The sequence below is a fragment of the Porites lutea genome, chromosome 1 (genome assembly GCF_958299795.1).
Source record: "Porites lutea chromosome 1, jaPorLute2.1, whole genome shotgun sequence".
In the NCBI taxonomy this organism is placed as follows: Eukaryota; Metazoa; Cnidaria; class Anthozoa; order Scleractinia; family Poritidae; genus Porites; species Porites lutea.
Window position 1 is genome coordinate 29,757,890 of NC_133201.1, and position 17,079 is coordinate 29,774,968.

Here is a 17,079-nt window from a genome sequence, read left to right on the forward strand (position 1 = left end):
AGACACCTTTTTTCAGTGGTTATGTCCAAAATAACTTGATTTCGCCTAAGTGATATTGAATGGTTATTTTTTCCAGTAAATAGATCGTTCCACTTTTGCCCTTAAAATGTAGGCGTAAATATTGTGCATCAATTTCAACTTGGTTTAATTAAGAATTTGTTCACGCTTAGCGTGCGTATATCGAGTTACGAATGAACGTGGGAAGTTTGGAGAGCACGATAGAAGCGCAACTCTAGCTTCTTGAATTTTACAGACAACTGTATACGTCATCTTATTTACGCACGCCCGAGCGTAAATAAAGATTTTGACCCTATATGGATCATTATACGTTTCTGGGAAACTGCCCACCTACCCCTCCCCTAAGCCAACATTTTGCCCTAAGTGGGAAGTAAGGGTTAAGTTTGCTTAGGGAGGGGTATGGAGGCAGGCAAGCACGCGCACTATATTATAAAGCTCATGTTCCTTTACTTTTGTCCCTGGTAATTTGTGATGATGATTTCGAAACTGAGGAAAATAAAATGAACACCGAGTTCAGTAGTTACAGTTAAAACACAAACTTGGTGGTTTGCCAGAGTAGCTATTCTTTTCAAACTCTGGAAATATACCGTACACTCGTTAAAATTTTGAAATGAATTGTCTCAAGAACAAATCTCGTTTTGCTGAACGAGGCGCACACCAAAAGTTAGCCTGAGTGGCAGGGAAAGGAAAAGGAAAGTATTTTAGGCGCGAGGGAAGCGTGCGGGGCACGCGAGGAAGGAGCTCTTCCTCGCGCGGGGTCTCGCGCCCACATTTTCTTCCCCTTCCCTGTTGAACGCAAGCTAACTGCCTTTAATGGGTTAGTGAGCGAGTAAGTGTTCTCGCTAGCGAGAGTTCGTGGTAGCGGTCGAGAGTTCATTTCAGAAGTCGGTAATTCTCACTTTTTTTTCTCGGGGATTTCGCTCCTACCCGTATCATCAGAGTGTCCATTATAGCCAGGTGTCCTCAAGACGAGTTTACCGTTAAGGAACTTGAATGTATTTCAAATGAATCGTAGACTGAGCGGGGGTTAAGGAGCATAGTGCAGTAGTAACCACTCGATTAACCTTCCCCAAACAGTTTATGGATGCAAAAAAGCCAAATTACCTGATTCTTCCTGATCTTCCACACCTCCATCAACATAGCTCACCTGGGGATATACACAGAAACAGTTTAGAGTTCAGTGACCATACTTACACGTAATTGTCTTTCAATAACCGCCTTGAACTTGTACGTAGCCTTCTAAATACCCAAATTTCAACTAGTTTCCATGTAATCGCAACAATCGGTTAGTAAACGTTTAGCGATCACAGCGAACATTTTCAGTTCTGTTTCAGGATGGCTTAAACGTTATCGTAAAGATGGTTACACTCTTTTTCAGCGGATCGAACCAATCATATGAATCGATGAACAGGCAGTTTTTTTTTTTGTTGGAAATATTAATTGTGACACGTCATGTTGCGTTTTGAACATCATCACCATCACCAGACAATATTTACTAGAAACCGGGCGCCATTCCAGGCGAGAAAACTTTCTATCAGCGAAAAAGAAGATCACTGCAATCCAGTGACTACACCTCCCCGAAGTAAAAATCACACCAAGTTGTTCAATGGTCAAAAATAAAAGTTTAATTTGTGCCGGTAAGTGCTCATGCTTGGACTATTATGTAAGAGTTACTTATGTGGCCTGTGTCCTTTCAGCTTAGAGCCTTTAGGCTCTAGAAGCGTTCAGCATCAAATTTCTCATAATATAAATATTTTATAATACAGAGTGGTAGCGAGAATTAAGGACGTGATCACACTAGATCAATTTAACTGACACTTTAAAAACTTCTCCCCACCACTCCTAGAGGAAATGAGAAGTTAAATTTTGATTCTACAAGTTAAGTAAAGTTACAGTTACCTGTTTTCTGATTCTTTTTCCTTTTCCCAGATGTCGCGCCTCGTCTTCTTGGAACTGCTCGTAATGATGGCGTAAAAGTTTCTCCCAGTAGTCAGGGTCTGCTTTCTCTGCATCTTGCTGTTGATAAAGAATAGCAGTAGAATAGAACTTTTTCATGTTACTTATTATTTTATGCTCATATAATTGACGCCAAGCCTCGCTAGCATGTTCAAACAACAAAAGAATTTTCTCTCAAAATGGATACTTAGAGGTAAATTAAGATGAATATAAAGGAAAAATAATAACATGGAAAAAGTCCAGCTTGTGGGAACATGCTCGGATTTGCTCAGGAAAATACCACAGAGGAAGTGAAAGGTTAAGAACTGTTTTTTGCGGAATGTACATCATCGCGAAAGACGTTAATCAACTATTTAATCCGTAAAGAAGATGGCGATTTTTTTTGCTACCTTGAGAACTTCTACATCATCATCTTTCTGCTTCACTACATAGCTTGCGACCTGCAAAGAAAGCCACAAACACCAAAGTGTTAACAGGATATACTGAAAGTAATGACTAAAAATACTTGGATGGCATAAGCTTATACATTCGTTAATAAAAAACACTTGTAAATCAATGGCTTTTAGAAAGGTTCACACACAAACCACAAACTGATAAGCGCAAACTGAATGATACGGTATCACTATCCAAGTTGGTATTTTTTATCACTTGAATGTTTCCAAACTTTGGTGTGGCTAGGTTATGAAATGAAATCCTATGGTGTTACCGCCCAATTGAAACCTCTCTGGCAGACGGTCGCGCAGCGCTATTTATTTCTAAGAACTTTAGAAATGAATATTTTTTGAGGAGGGGTGTGGGGGGAGGAGGTGAACTTATTTCTCTAGTCACTATTACCGGAGAAAGGATCAATTAGTATAATCTATATCACTGTGAAAATTTTTGAGCGTATATTACCACAAAGTCTAACAGTAATTCTAAAGGCAAAACGTGTTCACTATTCTGTATGCATGTCTAAATGCAAAATCAGTAAGACTTGACTACAGTGCTGGGAATAATTCACTACTATCATGGAGGGAGACATTATCATGTCTGAGCGATATACTACTCCAGTAGCCTAATGCTAAGGCTCCAGGCCCTGCTCACTCATGTTTAATATTGCATGTCATAGAAGTGGTCTGTATATATGTAGATTACAACCACCTAAAGTGAGAGAAGTCATCAACAGGCCACAGCAACAAAATGCTGTCATCCTGTTCCTTCTCTTTTGACATGCTTTAGCCAAAAAGCTGGCTCTGCTATTCAACTATAAACCATTGGAAAAAGGACGGCACATAAAACTAAAAGAAATCCCTATCTGTTTGATTCCCTGCCCACTTTTTTTGCAAGCCCGGTTCTCATATGCCGCTGATGCACCTGCGACATGGCCGCCGGTACTGCCTGGGATACTGTTCCGATATGAGAACAGAAGTAGCCAGCAAAATTGGTCATCCCAGTCTTTACCCGCTGGCATGCCTGCGAAGCTGACTCGAGTTTATCTTCGCAGGCATGCCAGCGGTAAAACTTTGTGATGGCTCTAGTTGCAGGCAGCGCATGTTCTCATTTGTCCAAGAAGTAGCCCAGGCAGTACCAGCAGCTACGTTGCAGATACGTCGCCAGCATATGAGAACCAAGCTTGCCCAGGGTTGCTAGGGTAGGCAAGTGACCCATCCACCCGGTACAACTTTTCTCCATATAAACAGGGCCTGAGTCATGCTTACCTTGAAAGAAGCGAGGTATTCATTAGCCAACATGTCTTTCTCTTCATCAGGAGCATCATCATGGCTACTGGTACGGTCCAACAATGACATTATGGCTTTTTCATCATAATCTATGCGGCCTGAGTCACCCGAGTCTGACAATTAAGAGAAAATCGATTAAGAATGTATATTACAGCATCCTTAAGAAATAAGATCTCGCTATCTCCTGTTTTTTCCAATTTTTTCTTTTTCTTAGCAGCAGAAAAACATGGCAGGGCGTGCAAGATGGCTCACTCATGTTTTACTCCTTTTGACACCCCAGGGAAATAAAAAGACTACTCATAGTCTAGACTTCAGCTCCTTTCACCAACTGATACATATCTTGTCACCAGTTATAAACCATTTAGGAGTTATTAATAGCGTCTGCAAAGTCATATGTCTTCCACGTACCAGCACTTGTTTTTTAGTACGATAGAAAAAAGGGAAACATAATTACAACATATGTTTTGAATTAGAAAAACGCAAATGCCACTGATAGTGTACAGCGTTCGTACATGCATGGAACACACTTCTAGGGCTGCTCAGAGTACTTTTAGATCTCTAGAAATGTATTCTAAGTGGCGCTAATGAGTCTTTTTTAAAATTACAAGGGCTTCAAAATTATTTTCCTGAAAACGTAAGCTGCAATTTAAAGTTATACGAAAGTGGGAAGTTTTCTGATTCCTATCTGCATCGCATTCCCGGTTGCGAAAATTTAGGTTTCCTTTCTCTATGAAAAAATAGCTTAACCTGGGGAGTAAAATGGGAAAAATTAAACTTCAGAAAATCGTAAGGAATTTAATAGATAAACTTCAAAAATTGTACATGAATGGTCATCTCGAAAGTTTTAGCCTTCCTCAAGCTATAGAAAATTCTAGGCAATTGTTGCTTCTCCGAACAGACATTTCACAGAAAACAGTCACTGGGTGTCCCTGGCTTACGGTAGCGTCAGGAATGTTTTGATTCACTAAAGAAAGGTGTGTCAGTAGAAGACTAACCTCCATCTTTAGCATTGTCATCCTTGAAGAGTTCTTGTGTTCCAAATTTGAGAATATCATTGAGCTCACTCTTAGACATGACAGCAGTTTTGCTGGATCCCAAGCCGGGTCTAACCACAAGATGAGTCAGCATCATCTTCTTCTTGGCAACCTTTCAAGCAAAGATCAAAGTCATCAAAGCTTAAGGGGTCATATTATACATCTACAACAAAAATAGCGCTTTTAAAGGATTTGTTTGTTTCACACTGATTGTTGAAGTAAATTAGTCGAGATTGAGGTCTCTCAATAAACAAAAAACATATACTTATTACAATTTTCCAGATATTTTGAATCATATTATTTTAACTCAAAATTTACAGAACTGGGATGCAACTATTCTTCAATGTTTTCTTTCCACTGAGCACTGTAGTTTGATAAGGTTCTGATATAGGCAATTGGGCTCAGGTGAACAAAGCAATATTGGATTGAATGTTCATTCACTGCAACCCTTTCCTTGATTTGGAAGGAATTTCTCATGTTTTTTCCATTTTAGGTTATTCCAGCCATAACGTCTCCTTAAAAAAACCTAAAACATGCCGATTATGCTTATTAACATTCATTTTGGCCAATATTTTTTTATAGTTAATATAAGAAGCTGTGACACAATTATCAGCATCATCAGAGACTGCACTTCCCTGCTAGCAGAGGTCTCTCACGACACCTCTGCTAGCAGGGAAAGACTGTACCAACACACCTCCAAATTAAAACCACCAAGGAAGGAGCCATAAATGTGTTCCATTAATGTGAAGTAAGAATCCAAACAATTATTGTTTAGACTGTGTTTGCAATAGCAGGAACTGACTATACTTTGTTTAGTTGCTTAAAATAAATATTTCCCCTTACACTTGTTATAATGTACAGCACTACGTACCTGTGTGATCCGCTCTTCTACACTAGCCCTTGTAACAAAGCGATAGATCATAACCTAACAAGAAGACGGAGACTCATAATGTAATTTTGATATTCTGATATTCTATATTATATTTGATATTCTGATCTGATATTCTACACGTATTGAAAAGTAATGTCTAAACTGATGCTCCATGAGGGGGACATAAGAAGTCTGAAGACAATGACGCCTCTCTCAAGTGCACTGGAGGGTGAATTAAGAAGAGTCTGACTACAGGGCTAAACTGTACAAAACAATACAAATGAATTGGACGAAATGAAATGAATGGATGAAAGAATGAATGAATGCATGAAATGAATGATGAGTTACGGACGAGAGAACATCAGACGTGTTTTTTTACTGTACATTATATATTAACAGATATGCTAAGGTCTAAAATCAAAGATTGTTTGATGGTCTGGCCTGGGTTTGAACCCTTGACCTCCTGCTTGGAGGACTGGGGCCCATTTCTCGAAAGTCCCAGTAACTTTCCAGGCTCGAAATCAAATATTCAAGTAAAAATGTACAGAATAAAATCGCGCTAGTCCTAGCCACCAAACTCGTCCATTTTGTTTTCTTAACTGATAATTTTATTATGTTATCTGCAAAAGTACTGAAACCTCTATCTTGAATGTAAACAACAACAGCTTTCTGGGCCCCGAACTATCTAGGTTCTGTAACTATTGGGACTTTCGAGAAACAGGCCCCAGGTCCTTATTCAACTGAACTGACTAGGATAAATGAAGACTTTATACAATAAAACAATACACAAGGCACTGAAGAACACCACTTTGTTAATTAAATACCTTATTGTTTTGACCAATTCTATGAGCTCTGCTGAACGCCTGTGAGAAAAGACAAGAAGGGAAGAAAAGCAACACACATGTACAACATCTTATTAGGTTGGTGGATAAAAAATCTTGTAACTTCTTTTTATACTCCAGGGTAAAGCAGGTCACAGCTTTGTAACTGTTAACAGAAAACCCAAGTATAAAGAGGTCTACTAACATACCAAATTTTCTGAACTATTGGATTGGCCAAAATACAATGTTTCATGTTAATGTCACTATTTATGTACATTGTATACCTGGATGTCATTGTGAGGATTCCAGTCTGAGTCATATATAAACACAGTGTCAGCTGTGGCTAAATTGATGCCCAGACCTCCAGCACGAGTAGAAAGCAAGAAACAAAACGTCTGTGCACCAGCAGCTTCAAACAAACAAACAGGAAAAGAAAAGGCAAGAAAAATAGTGCCCTGATTAGCATCAAAAACAACATTAATAAAACACGTAAAATAACTGTAATGCAGGGCTGTCAGTAAGATTTCAAGTTTCAAGGAGTATTCAATAAGTAGTAGTAGGTAGTAATTGAACAGCTAAGAGGTTTTGTTTTCATTTTGCTAACCTATAAAACGTAGCTGGGGATTCATGTTCCTTTTACAGGGTTCATATAAGGCCGGGATTCATACATGGTCAGGATTTTAATGAAATGAGGATAATTTCAATTTTTAATATTATTTATCAGATAACCACCACGAAAAGTTACAAATTTGCCCACTTCTAGAAGCTTAGTTTTAGAAAAATAGGAGCACTACACACAATACACTCACACAATATAAGGTAAAAGCCTGTCATTGATTCGCACCATCTTATACCCTAGTTCTGGCGTTTTGGTCACAGGACAGTCAGCAGAAAAGCACATTTTCAGCAGTAAATATTTCTTTAGTGAAAATACAGTTTTAACAGTAGCAGTATGAACTATAGCTGAAGATTAGTAAGGTTAACAAGTTTTGAAGATCACCCTAGCTACTTCCCAATTAAAATTACTGAAATGCTGTTTCCTCCTGCATCACATGTACTTACCATTAAATCTATCAATACATTCCTGCCTAGCAGCTCCATTGACAGTTCCATCAATTCTTTCATATTTGTAACCGTGCCCCTCAAGGAAGTCTTCTAAGATATCCAGCATTCTTGTCATCTAGTTTGGCCAATAGCAAACAAGCAGGGGCATTAGTATGTACAATATATTATAATATTGACAATTATTCTACGAGTGCGCATAGGCTATAATTATCTCATTTCCAACAAGCACTCGTAGAATAATATTGAAAATATCGAGAATTCTTCCCAACTTTATTTGTAAAGAAATAGAGAATACTTCATGGAAAGTGCTGGTGTACGGTATTTACACATGAGTTGTTTTTGTATCAGAAATCGACAACGAGTGGGTAAATACCGTCCGAAGCACTTTACATGTGGTATTGTGTTTATTGTATACATACTGAGACATTCATCATTTTGGTGGCCTTTTTATTTTTAAACCTTTCCAAAATGCTTAAATTTGCCGCTACACACCACGAAATGTAAACAATGAAAACGCAGTATCAGCTTTTCAGTAGAAACGTTTCCTAAAAACATAAATGACGGTAAGGATATGAGGTAATCCAAGAACTACAGGAAATCTTAACTGTTTGTTCTGAATGTACAATTGAAAATGAGTGAATTTAAGTAAAATGGCCGGTTTCAATATAGACAAAATAAGCTTAAGCTTATAAATGGAAGACAAAGTAGCTCGGACAAAAAGCACAACATAAGCTTACGTCTTGTTCTGTTTTTCCCCTTCCGCCGTTGTTTCGCCGGCTCTCCACAGTTTTCTTTATCGACAGTGAAACAAACGAAACTATTCCACTCCATTTCTGAAATGTTTTTCACTTTTTTAGCGAGAAAAAACTCTTTGAGTAAAACTTTTCTCGTTGAATGTGTGCGAAGCGGTGCTCAGCAAGTTGTAAGAAAGGGCGGGAATTTTGGCGCGAAACTCACACACCTCTGTGGCTTCTGATTGGACGTATCATTTTTCTCACATTTGAAAAAACATCGTTCGCAATTCTGATTGGACATATCACATTTTTATAACATAACAAAAGCAAACCGCGCGCTCTGATTGGTCAGTTAGCCACTACCATTTGCCCGTGGGTGCACGCCAAGAAACTAAGCTAGCGCGGTAAAATTTAGGCAAATTCAACAAATCTCCTCTCCTGACGGTAAAATACACAGATGAAATGCACAGATGAAAAGTAGAAGTTGAAGAAAATACTAAGCTGTCGTTTTGAAGGAACAAAGACAAAAGATCAAGCGACAAATTTGCCCCGGATGAATTAATCACTGCTTTCCTCGCGGCTAGAATCGGCTGAAGGAAAATCGAGCGAGCGAAGATTTAAGGTACATTTTGTATGTTTTTTGTAGAAGAGAAATTCTGTTTGAAATGTAAATTTATCAATTAGCATTGTGTTATTGACTTTTTGGTCAAGCTGACGCTAAATTCAAGCAAATATTTTAGGAAACACGCCCAAATTCGAGACAGCTTTGTTGTGAAGTTTTCATCGTATCGATTAAAAATTTTAGTTGAGTTTAAACGGGCACACTACGCTGGAATAAGCGAATTTCATTTGAGTACAGAAACATTTGGGTTTTCAAATAAATTTCTCAAAAAATGACTTCTGTGTGTATTATTTTGTTCCTCGGTGTTCATTCATAACAGTCGTTCAGAGAACGGTCGAAAAACAACAGCTTCAGCGCCGGCTGTGTGTCGGCGAATTTCAGTTTTAACTTTGACTTTCATAGCTGGATTTCCCCAGACAGATTTCGATACAAAGCTAGTTAATTTCTTTTTAAAATTAGTGTTACCTGTTATTCTAAAGGAATTACCTTTAAATTTTCTTATTTCTACTTTGCGTTTATTTCAAAAATTGTCACATAAATAAGCTTGATAGTTATTTCATTTATTTAGTTTTAGCTTATTTTTTAGAGTCTTTTTAGTTGGTGTTTATAGTTGCAGCTATAGTTTTCCCTCAAAGTTTTTACCCTAATTAAGAGCAAGTAGACAGATGCCATTCAGAATAACAACGAAAAACGTTTTGCAATTTACCTTTAGACGGAGAACGGTTGATTCAGCGAAAGAAAAACTCAAAGGCAAGTTTTTGAAAAACATAGAACATGATTTGTTTACGCGCGGGCAGGTGGCAGCATACTTGGACTCGTACCGATGACTCAACCGAAGGCAAATGGAAAATAATGTTTTTCTCTTTTGATTATGTTATAAAAGAAATGGTAAACGTTGCAGCTGTGCAACCATGGAGTTATGGATGCACTTGGGAGGTTTGCTAAGCACTCAAGAAGCTAGAGTCGTACTCGGCTATCGCCTCGTGCGACTCTTACGCTTCTTTCGTGCTTAGCAACCCCCCGCGTGCATCCATAACTCCATGGTTGCACGCTGCACGTTTACCATTTCTTAATTTTACGTGTGAAAGCCATAGTTCAAACCTCTGATTGGCTAGAACTCATTTGCGTAACCAATTTTCGGATTGTTTTTACATTTTGAACAGATACGTACAGTTACCATATTTGGAGAGCACGGTATAAGAAAATTCATTACCTGACGAGAGAATTCCACGTCAAATTGCACGCGAAAACCGATGCGATGAGTGCGATATCGGTTTTCAAGAGCAATTTAACGTGGAATTCACGAGTCAGGTGATGGATTTTCCTAGAATCGCATAACTGAATAAAAATCCGAAAAAAAAAAAGAAAACGGCAATAATTTTTTTTGTTGTTTTTATCCTGAGCGCGCGCTCCCGAAAGCCATTTCAAAGTCAACTGTCAGAACTGTCATTGCGTTAGCGAATAGGAAGCAAGGTCAGTCGTACACGTTTGAACCTTCGACAACTTTTTTTGTACCTTGTGCTTGTTTTTACATTTGTTTTCAAACTTTTTTTACACGTAAACAAGCTTCACACTAATCGTAAGGATGAATAGAGGTATTTCACTGAATTTACAAGCCGCTTATCTATAACATCTTTTTTCAAATTGGTAATTTGTTCGAGAAGGAAAATAATTTACACCTTTTACCTCTTCGGCGGCAAAACTGAAAGAAATGAAGTGTCCAAGCGAGAGCACTGAAAGTTTAACGTCGCGATTGATATATGGTAAGTACCTTGAAATGTTTTAGAAATGCTGTTCAAGTTCAGCTCTGTTTTGTACTTTTCTAAGTATCATGATTCAGGACGATTGCAAGCGGCGTACTCTTTTTCGTGTTTTCAGGGGCCATGTCGTCTTTGAAGGTATTTATTTCTTCCTCCGTTGTCGCTTCTCCGTTTTGTTTGGTCGAACTTTGGCTTGCCATTTTCTGGGCCGTGTTCACAAGATTTTCTTGTTTTCTCGTTGTCGCGAGCGAAAGACGTTTTTTATACCTCTTCGAGAATTTGTAGTTCAGTTCAAAACATGGAAGAACCTCCCGCTCACTATAAAAAACGCTTTTGTTTGTTTTTAACTCTTTGAAAGGTGACAATGGTTTTGAAAACATTTTAAAATGACATTGTAGAAAACCTTTTTTGCAGTTGTTGTGTTAGAATTTGACGATAGTTGTTACGTAGATGCGAAACAATATCGCTTAGCCTCGTTTTCAACTCGCAATTCCACACTAAATACCTCGCTTCGTTAACCAATCAGAACGCGAGATTTTACTCAATTATGCGATTCTAGCTCATATACCACGACGGCCACGCTCTAGAATTGCATTATCCAATGATTCAGTTTTTAATAATACTTATTACAATAGCTAAGTTTAAAAAAAGTGATAGCGTGAAGTATGGAGAAGGCATGAAATCATTTATGACATTGCTTGTGGAGGGGGTGAGTGGACAAGGACTTTGAATTGCACTGTAATGTTTTTCACTCACTAAAGGTATTTAAGGTTTTTGCAAAGGCCAACAGGGTGATACCAAGAGAAGGGCAGAACAACATATTGAAAGAATATTCAGCTGTACATTTACCAATGAGTTAGTTTCACAACCATGCAAACTGTTTGAGAATTTTTTTGACTTTTAATAAATTGTTAGTAATATTTGGAGCATATATACATGTCAAGTTAGTTGACATGTATATATGCTCCAAATTCCGAACTATAAGCAGATGGATCTATAAAGTGTAGTTAACGTTACCTGTGAAAAAATGAGAACTCTGTGTCCTTCCTCTCGTAATTTTTTCAACATTTTCTCCAGCAGGACCAGCTTTCCGGAAGCACGAGTAAGAGCTGCTGTGTCATAGTTACCATTAGCACTTCTAGGAGCCTCCTAAGGGCCATGCAAATGACATAATGGAGAGATTTAGAATAATTTATTAATGATTCTAGTCGTCCATTTCTCAAATTGGGAAGCAAAAAGATATAAGATGTGAAAAATAATTCCTTCAGGTCAACCTGGCGTAAAACTTCTAATTTTTTCTTTTACCTATATACAATAAACAATAAATGACAAGCGAAGGGAAGACTTGATCAGATGCCCATTGATAGTACGAAAAAAAAATTGCTGCTTTCTATACACGTTTTTCAAAAGCACTCTATTACTTTGACAGGATCCCATCCTGGGAAACCCATCACTAAATGGTATTTAAGGATAAGATCTGTTAATAGTTCAGGTTGTTATGAGTGATTTCCCAAAAGGAAATGCACCGGTTAATCAAGTGCAAAATGAAGAATTTTGAGTTCACTCTACAGACGGCAAATTAATAAAAGTGTAGTCACTTGTATATCATGAACAATCATGAGAAAAAAATTTCCAAACTTTGAACTTTCAAAATGAGTAAACAAATCTATTTTTTTTGCACCATGCATCAAGTTTGAAATAATAATGTTAAACAAGTCATAAATATCAAACTGACATATTTACCAGGGCCGCAGAAGAGAACAAGTATGGATGGTTGCAACATTTCTTCAGCTCCATCATCACATTTAACAAAGACACTTGATGAGATCCTTTGGTGTTCAGAGCCTCAAAATTTCTTGTTAAAATGTATTTGTAGTATTTCCTGTAAAACAAACCACAAAAAACATTCAATTTTTAAATCCACACCTTTGAGTGCTGCCTGACATTCACTTGCCTTCTTCCTGTATTGTATCTACTCACGCTATCTGTGTCATTAAATTTCATAATAATAATAACAATAATAATGGTTTAATATCAGTACATCCATGGTATGGCTCTTCGCCTGATATAAGAGTAAAATAAGGAAATTAAAAAAAAAACAAAAATCTGAATTATGAATTTGTAAAAAGCTAGGTAATAATAATAAACAGTAAAATGTAATTATACAATATATACATTATTAAAAACTAGGCAATACAAAATACTAAAGCATCACTCAGACCATGTGACCCCAAACAAGCTGCATGGCATTAATGGCGCCTAGGAACTTGGCAAGATACTTCACATATCTTGTCCTTTCACAGTGATTTTGTTTACTTGTCTGAATAGTCACTTGGTTTCACAGTTAATTGGAAACATGTCTCTTGATAATTATACGACACTTGAAACTTACTGTAGAAGGCCCTGTTGTCATTAATACAAGTGTCAATGCTACTAACATAGGCAAATAGTAAAATGTTGGTCACCACCACTTTTTGTTAGGACATCTCTGAAAAAAAGTGACGACTAGCTCTGGCCGAGTATTGTGATCTTTAAGATTTTTGGACCATCCTTTTAACCAAACCCAGATGTTGAAAGATAAGCCAAAAAGTTCCTTGAGACACTTTCATGAACTGCTATCTTCTGTTGTATAAACAAAATGGATTAATGGCTATTTTATGAGAAGATTCCAAAACATCTGCAAACATACTTCTGTTGAGGACTCAATTCAACTCTGACAATAAGCTCACTCTTGGAGGGGATTCCTTTCAAGACATCTGCCTTGAGACGCCGCAGCATGTGAGGACCTAGGATATCATGAAGCTTCTTAATCTGGTCTTCCTTAGCAACATCCTCAAACTCTGTTAGGAAACTGTTCTGGCTCCTGAATTAAAAAAAAATAAGAAGAATAATCAGATATATTGATTTTGTCCCCCAAAAGGGCTTCATTGTAACAAAAGATTAGCTTGCAGGGCTTGGCACTTGTCTGAGAAAGATGATTTTCATTCCTGCAATAATTTTGTTACAAATTGCAGAGGTGAGAAAATGATAAGTCTCAGTTCAAAAACAAAAGATTTTTTTGGAGATTAAGCATGAAACTGCCTTTGTTTTTCTTTCAGTCATTATTTTTGGACTCATTTCATTGCAGATGCTATTGCTCACTTGAATTCCGGCAAGTTTGATAACAGATGTGAATTCACAAACAGGATATTCTTCAAAGACATCTTCAGGTCACTTGATTGATCTGTGCATCCTACAGGATACATGTTGTTGATCGATATTTGTGTCTTTGACCTCTTACTAATTGGTAACATTTAAAAAAAAACAAAGCGGAATAAATTATGGTTTCACTAACGTGAAAAACAATAGCATACTTAAACTCTGCAGGATCAAGGAAATTCAACAAATTCCACAGCTCTTCAAGGTTGTTTTGAAGAGGTGTTCCTGTCAGTAGCAGGGTATAGTCTATCGAATAGGCACTGAGAATCTGGAAGAACTAAAAAGACCAATCAAATATTAAATGACGGGAGTGTCTCTCACAGAGATATTAACCTTGGGTCTGTAGGAGAAATGTTACTGTGTGGCTATTTGTAAAAAGTATGCAGAAGTAATTGGCTGTGAGCCGGTTAATGATGCTCTTTAAGGTGGTTCTATTTAAGTATGTTAAGAAGTCCTCTTGCATTCCTGTACAAGTGACATTGTCTGTATTTTCATCATTTAGAATTATTGTTTTGCAAAATATCTACCCCTACTTAACTTGGCTATAAGTGAAACTAACTTTGAAGGTAACATAGACAACACCGTTCATAGAGAAGAGAAAAGAAAAGAAAAACATGCCTTAAATCCTGCTAAAAATACCCTGGAACCAAGAAGGGGTGCACAGGGCTGTCCTCAAAAGCCAAGGACCATGAAATTCCCTGGCTCCTATGAAGGTGACCCCTGGCTACTTTAAAAAAATAGAGAGGTAAAACCAAAAGAAATCCTTAGCTGTTTGAGTTCTGCCTACTTAGTGTATTTACAGCAGTTGTGTTTAAGATTTCTGGGCTAACCTTGGACTGTTTATTCTTAAGCCTGTGAGCCTCATCCACCACTAATACAGCCCAATCAATAGACTGCAGCGTGGTCATGTCAATTGACACCAGTTCATATGATGTTAACAGCGCTTGAAACTTTACAGGGTGATCTTTCTGCAAACCAGAACACTCATTATTAGCAATCTACTCTTCCTAGGCATAGGACACAGTTAGTGTGACTTGGGCTGAAGTACTGGTCCAATAGCCAATTTTACAGTTATAGGTGGAAACCAGGCTTGAGTTGACCTTGTTTTGATTTTAACCCTTCCCACTTTCTTACGTAAATTATCTTGTTCTTATACTGACTACTATTTTTCCGGCAAAATCTACATATTAAGAAAATAAACGAGGTTTGTATCAAACAAAGCCAGCCAGGAATGTTTTCCGTTACCTTTATAGTATTTTTATGTTCGCCGCGTTCTTAGTTATTTTCGTGTTCGCGCCTTTGGTGCTGTTGTTTGGTTAATTAGTTTTTCATTGTTCGCGTAGCTTTGTCCTTCGTGTTAGGATTTTTCTGCATATCGTATATTTAGCTTTTATTGTAATTTTTCGCGTCAGTCCTTCGTTTAGCTGCGCTTGGTCCGGTTTACAGTTTAATGTTTGGGTTTTGCTCGTCCTAGTTTTTCGTCCTTATCTCGCTATCGTCTTGTAAGTATCTCGTTTGTTTCATTCGCATTTCTAGATTGCCTTATTGCTTTCGTTCAGTTTGTAGGTTGTTTTATCTTGACTTTGTATTTGTTTAATTGTTATTTTTCAGTACCGCTGTACTTCAGTATACTTCGCTATACTTCGCTGTACTTCAGTATACTTCGCTATACTTCGTTATACTTCACATCGGTTCACTTGTTTCCTTGCACCAGTTGTAGAAGTTCTAGAATAAAGTTTGTGTGTTAAAAACTATAGCGCGTAAAGGCTGCGACTATATTCGTAAAGACGAGAGTTGTTGGACTTTGGACGATGTCTCATGTGGTTCAGGAAGCCAATTTGTCGTGTTCCGCCGGGAAAAATGGTCAAAGTGTTCGTCGTTCAAGTACCCGTTCGCGGAAGCCTAATTCTTCACTGGATCAAGAAGCAGTTACAATGGAAAGAATCCGAGAACTTAGAAAGAGAAGAGGCGGAGTGCTCTCTGCCTTGACGGCCAAGCGTAAAGAAATTGACAGCTTATTAACGGATGAGAACAATCTTGAGGCAGTCAAGGTGAAACTGACAGAGATTACTTCCCTTTTTCAAAGATTTACAGATGCACACGAGGAGTATAATGCTGCCCTAATCGATGAGAGCCAAAGACAGGAATCAGTAGTTTACTTCACTGATATTGAGTCGAGTTTGAATTTCTTCTGTCAAACGGTTAACGACTGGTTGCGTGTAACGGAGATCCGGATTCATGACCTTGATGTTACTCCCGATGACAGTGTCTCACAGACATCGTTCCTGTTAAGGAATAGGAAACGATCCGGATGCGGTTCGGCGTACAGCCGATCTTCTCGAGCTAGTTCCATTTCTGTAGCAAGGGCAAAAGAAGCTGCGAGAATTGCAGAGCTTCAAGCCGAAGTGAACGCCCTAAAGCAGCGTCAGCTCATTAACGAATCTGAATTACGGCTCAAAAAGGAAGAACTTGATCTCAAGTTTAAAAGGGATCAATTAAAACTTGAAACGGAATTTAAGAAAGCAGTGGCCAGGGAAAACGCGTATGCGAAAGCTGATTCAGAAAGGAACACGCGTGTCGCGTCTTACTCGCTCACCTCTCGCGTTCCTCGCTTGGATCCGCGCGCGGCGGCCATTTCTGATGGTTTTTCTGGAGATTTAAAGCAGGAATCATCTCCGGTCTTCCATGGTGCCAATTTCAGACCTAAAGAACACAAGACTAAACACAAGGTTCCAAGTCAGTCCAGTTCAGACTCTGATGAGCAGTCTGGCCTTAGTGACCAAGCCTTTCACATCCTCGAACAGCAGAATCGTGTCATGGAGGAGTTTGTGAATCAGCAGCAGAAAAACACGCTACCCCGAAGACAGGTGCCTATCTTTGACGGGAATCCACTCAGCTACTGCACCTTTATGCGTGCCTTTGAGACTGTAATCGAGAGTAACGAGAGTGATAGCGGTGGGAGACTGTACTATCTTGAGCAGCATACGAGTGGAAGAGCGCGGGAGATCGTGCGGAGTTGTATGTACCTAAACCCAGGAGAAGGCTACTCTAAGGCGAAGAAGCTGTTGGAGGCTAGATTTGGCCAAAAGCACAATATCGCGATGGCTTATGTCGACCAGCTAACTAATGGTCCCTACATCAAAGCTGAGGACGCCGAGTCACTGGAGGGTTTCTCAATTCTTCTGTCAAGTTGCACAAATACACTGAAGGCTATCGGATACTTAAACAAGATTGAAGGTCCGGACAATATGAGAAAGATTATCGAGAGACTGCCACCAAAAC

The 17,079-nt window shown here is 38.4% G+C and overlaps 1 protein-coding gene across 7 annotated transcripts in view; it reads right to left on the bottom strand.

The window, feature by feature from the left end:
- LOC140947753 (chromodomain-helicase-DNA-binding protein 4-like) overlaps positions 1-17,079 on the bottom strand; it is a 62,073-nt gene that overhangs the window by 13,964 nt on the left and 31,030 nt on the right. For 6 of the 7 annotated variants that reach the window (XM_073396963.1, XM_073396955.1, XM_073396971.1 and 3 more), the window contains 14 exons: positions 14,628-14,765; positions 13,953-14,074; positions 13,289-13,462; positions 12,343-12,481; positions 11,617-11,748; positions 7,481-7,598; positions 6,703-6,827; positions 6,422-6,460; positions 5,598-5,651; positions 4,688-4,838; positions 3,672-3,805; positions 2,364-2,414; positions 1,918-2,034; positions 1,123-1,165 (listed from right to left, as the gene is read on the bottom strand). In XM_073396963.1, coding sequence (XP_073253064.1) covers positions 1,123-1,165; positions 1,918-2,034; positions 2,364-2,414; positions 3,672-3,805; positions 4,688-4,838; positions 5,598-5,651; positions 6,422-6,460; positions 6,703-6,827; positions 7,481-7,598; positions 11,617-11,748; positions 12,343-12,481; positions 13,289-13,462; positions 13,953-14,074; positions 14,628-14,765 — 1,537 coding nt within the window. The remainder of the gene's footprint in view (positions 1-1,122; positions 1,166-1,917; positions 2,035-2,363; positions 2,415-3,671; positions 3,806-4,687; positions 4,839-5,597; positions 5,652-6,421; positions 6,461-6,702; positions 6,828-7,480; positions 7,599-11,616; positions 11,749-12,342; positions 12,482-13,288; positions 13,463-13,952; positions 14,075-14,627; positions 14,766-17,079) is intronic. The other variant, XM_073396978.1, reaches the window with a different exon arrangement.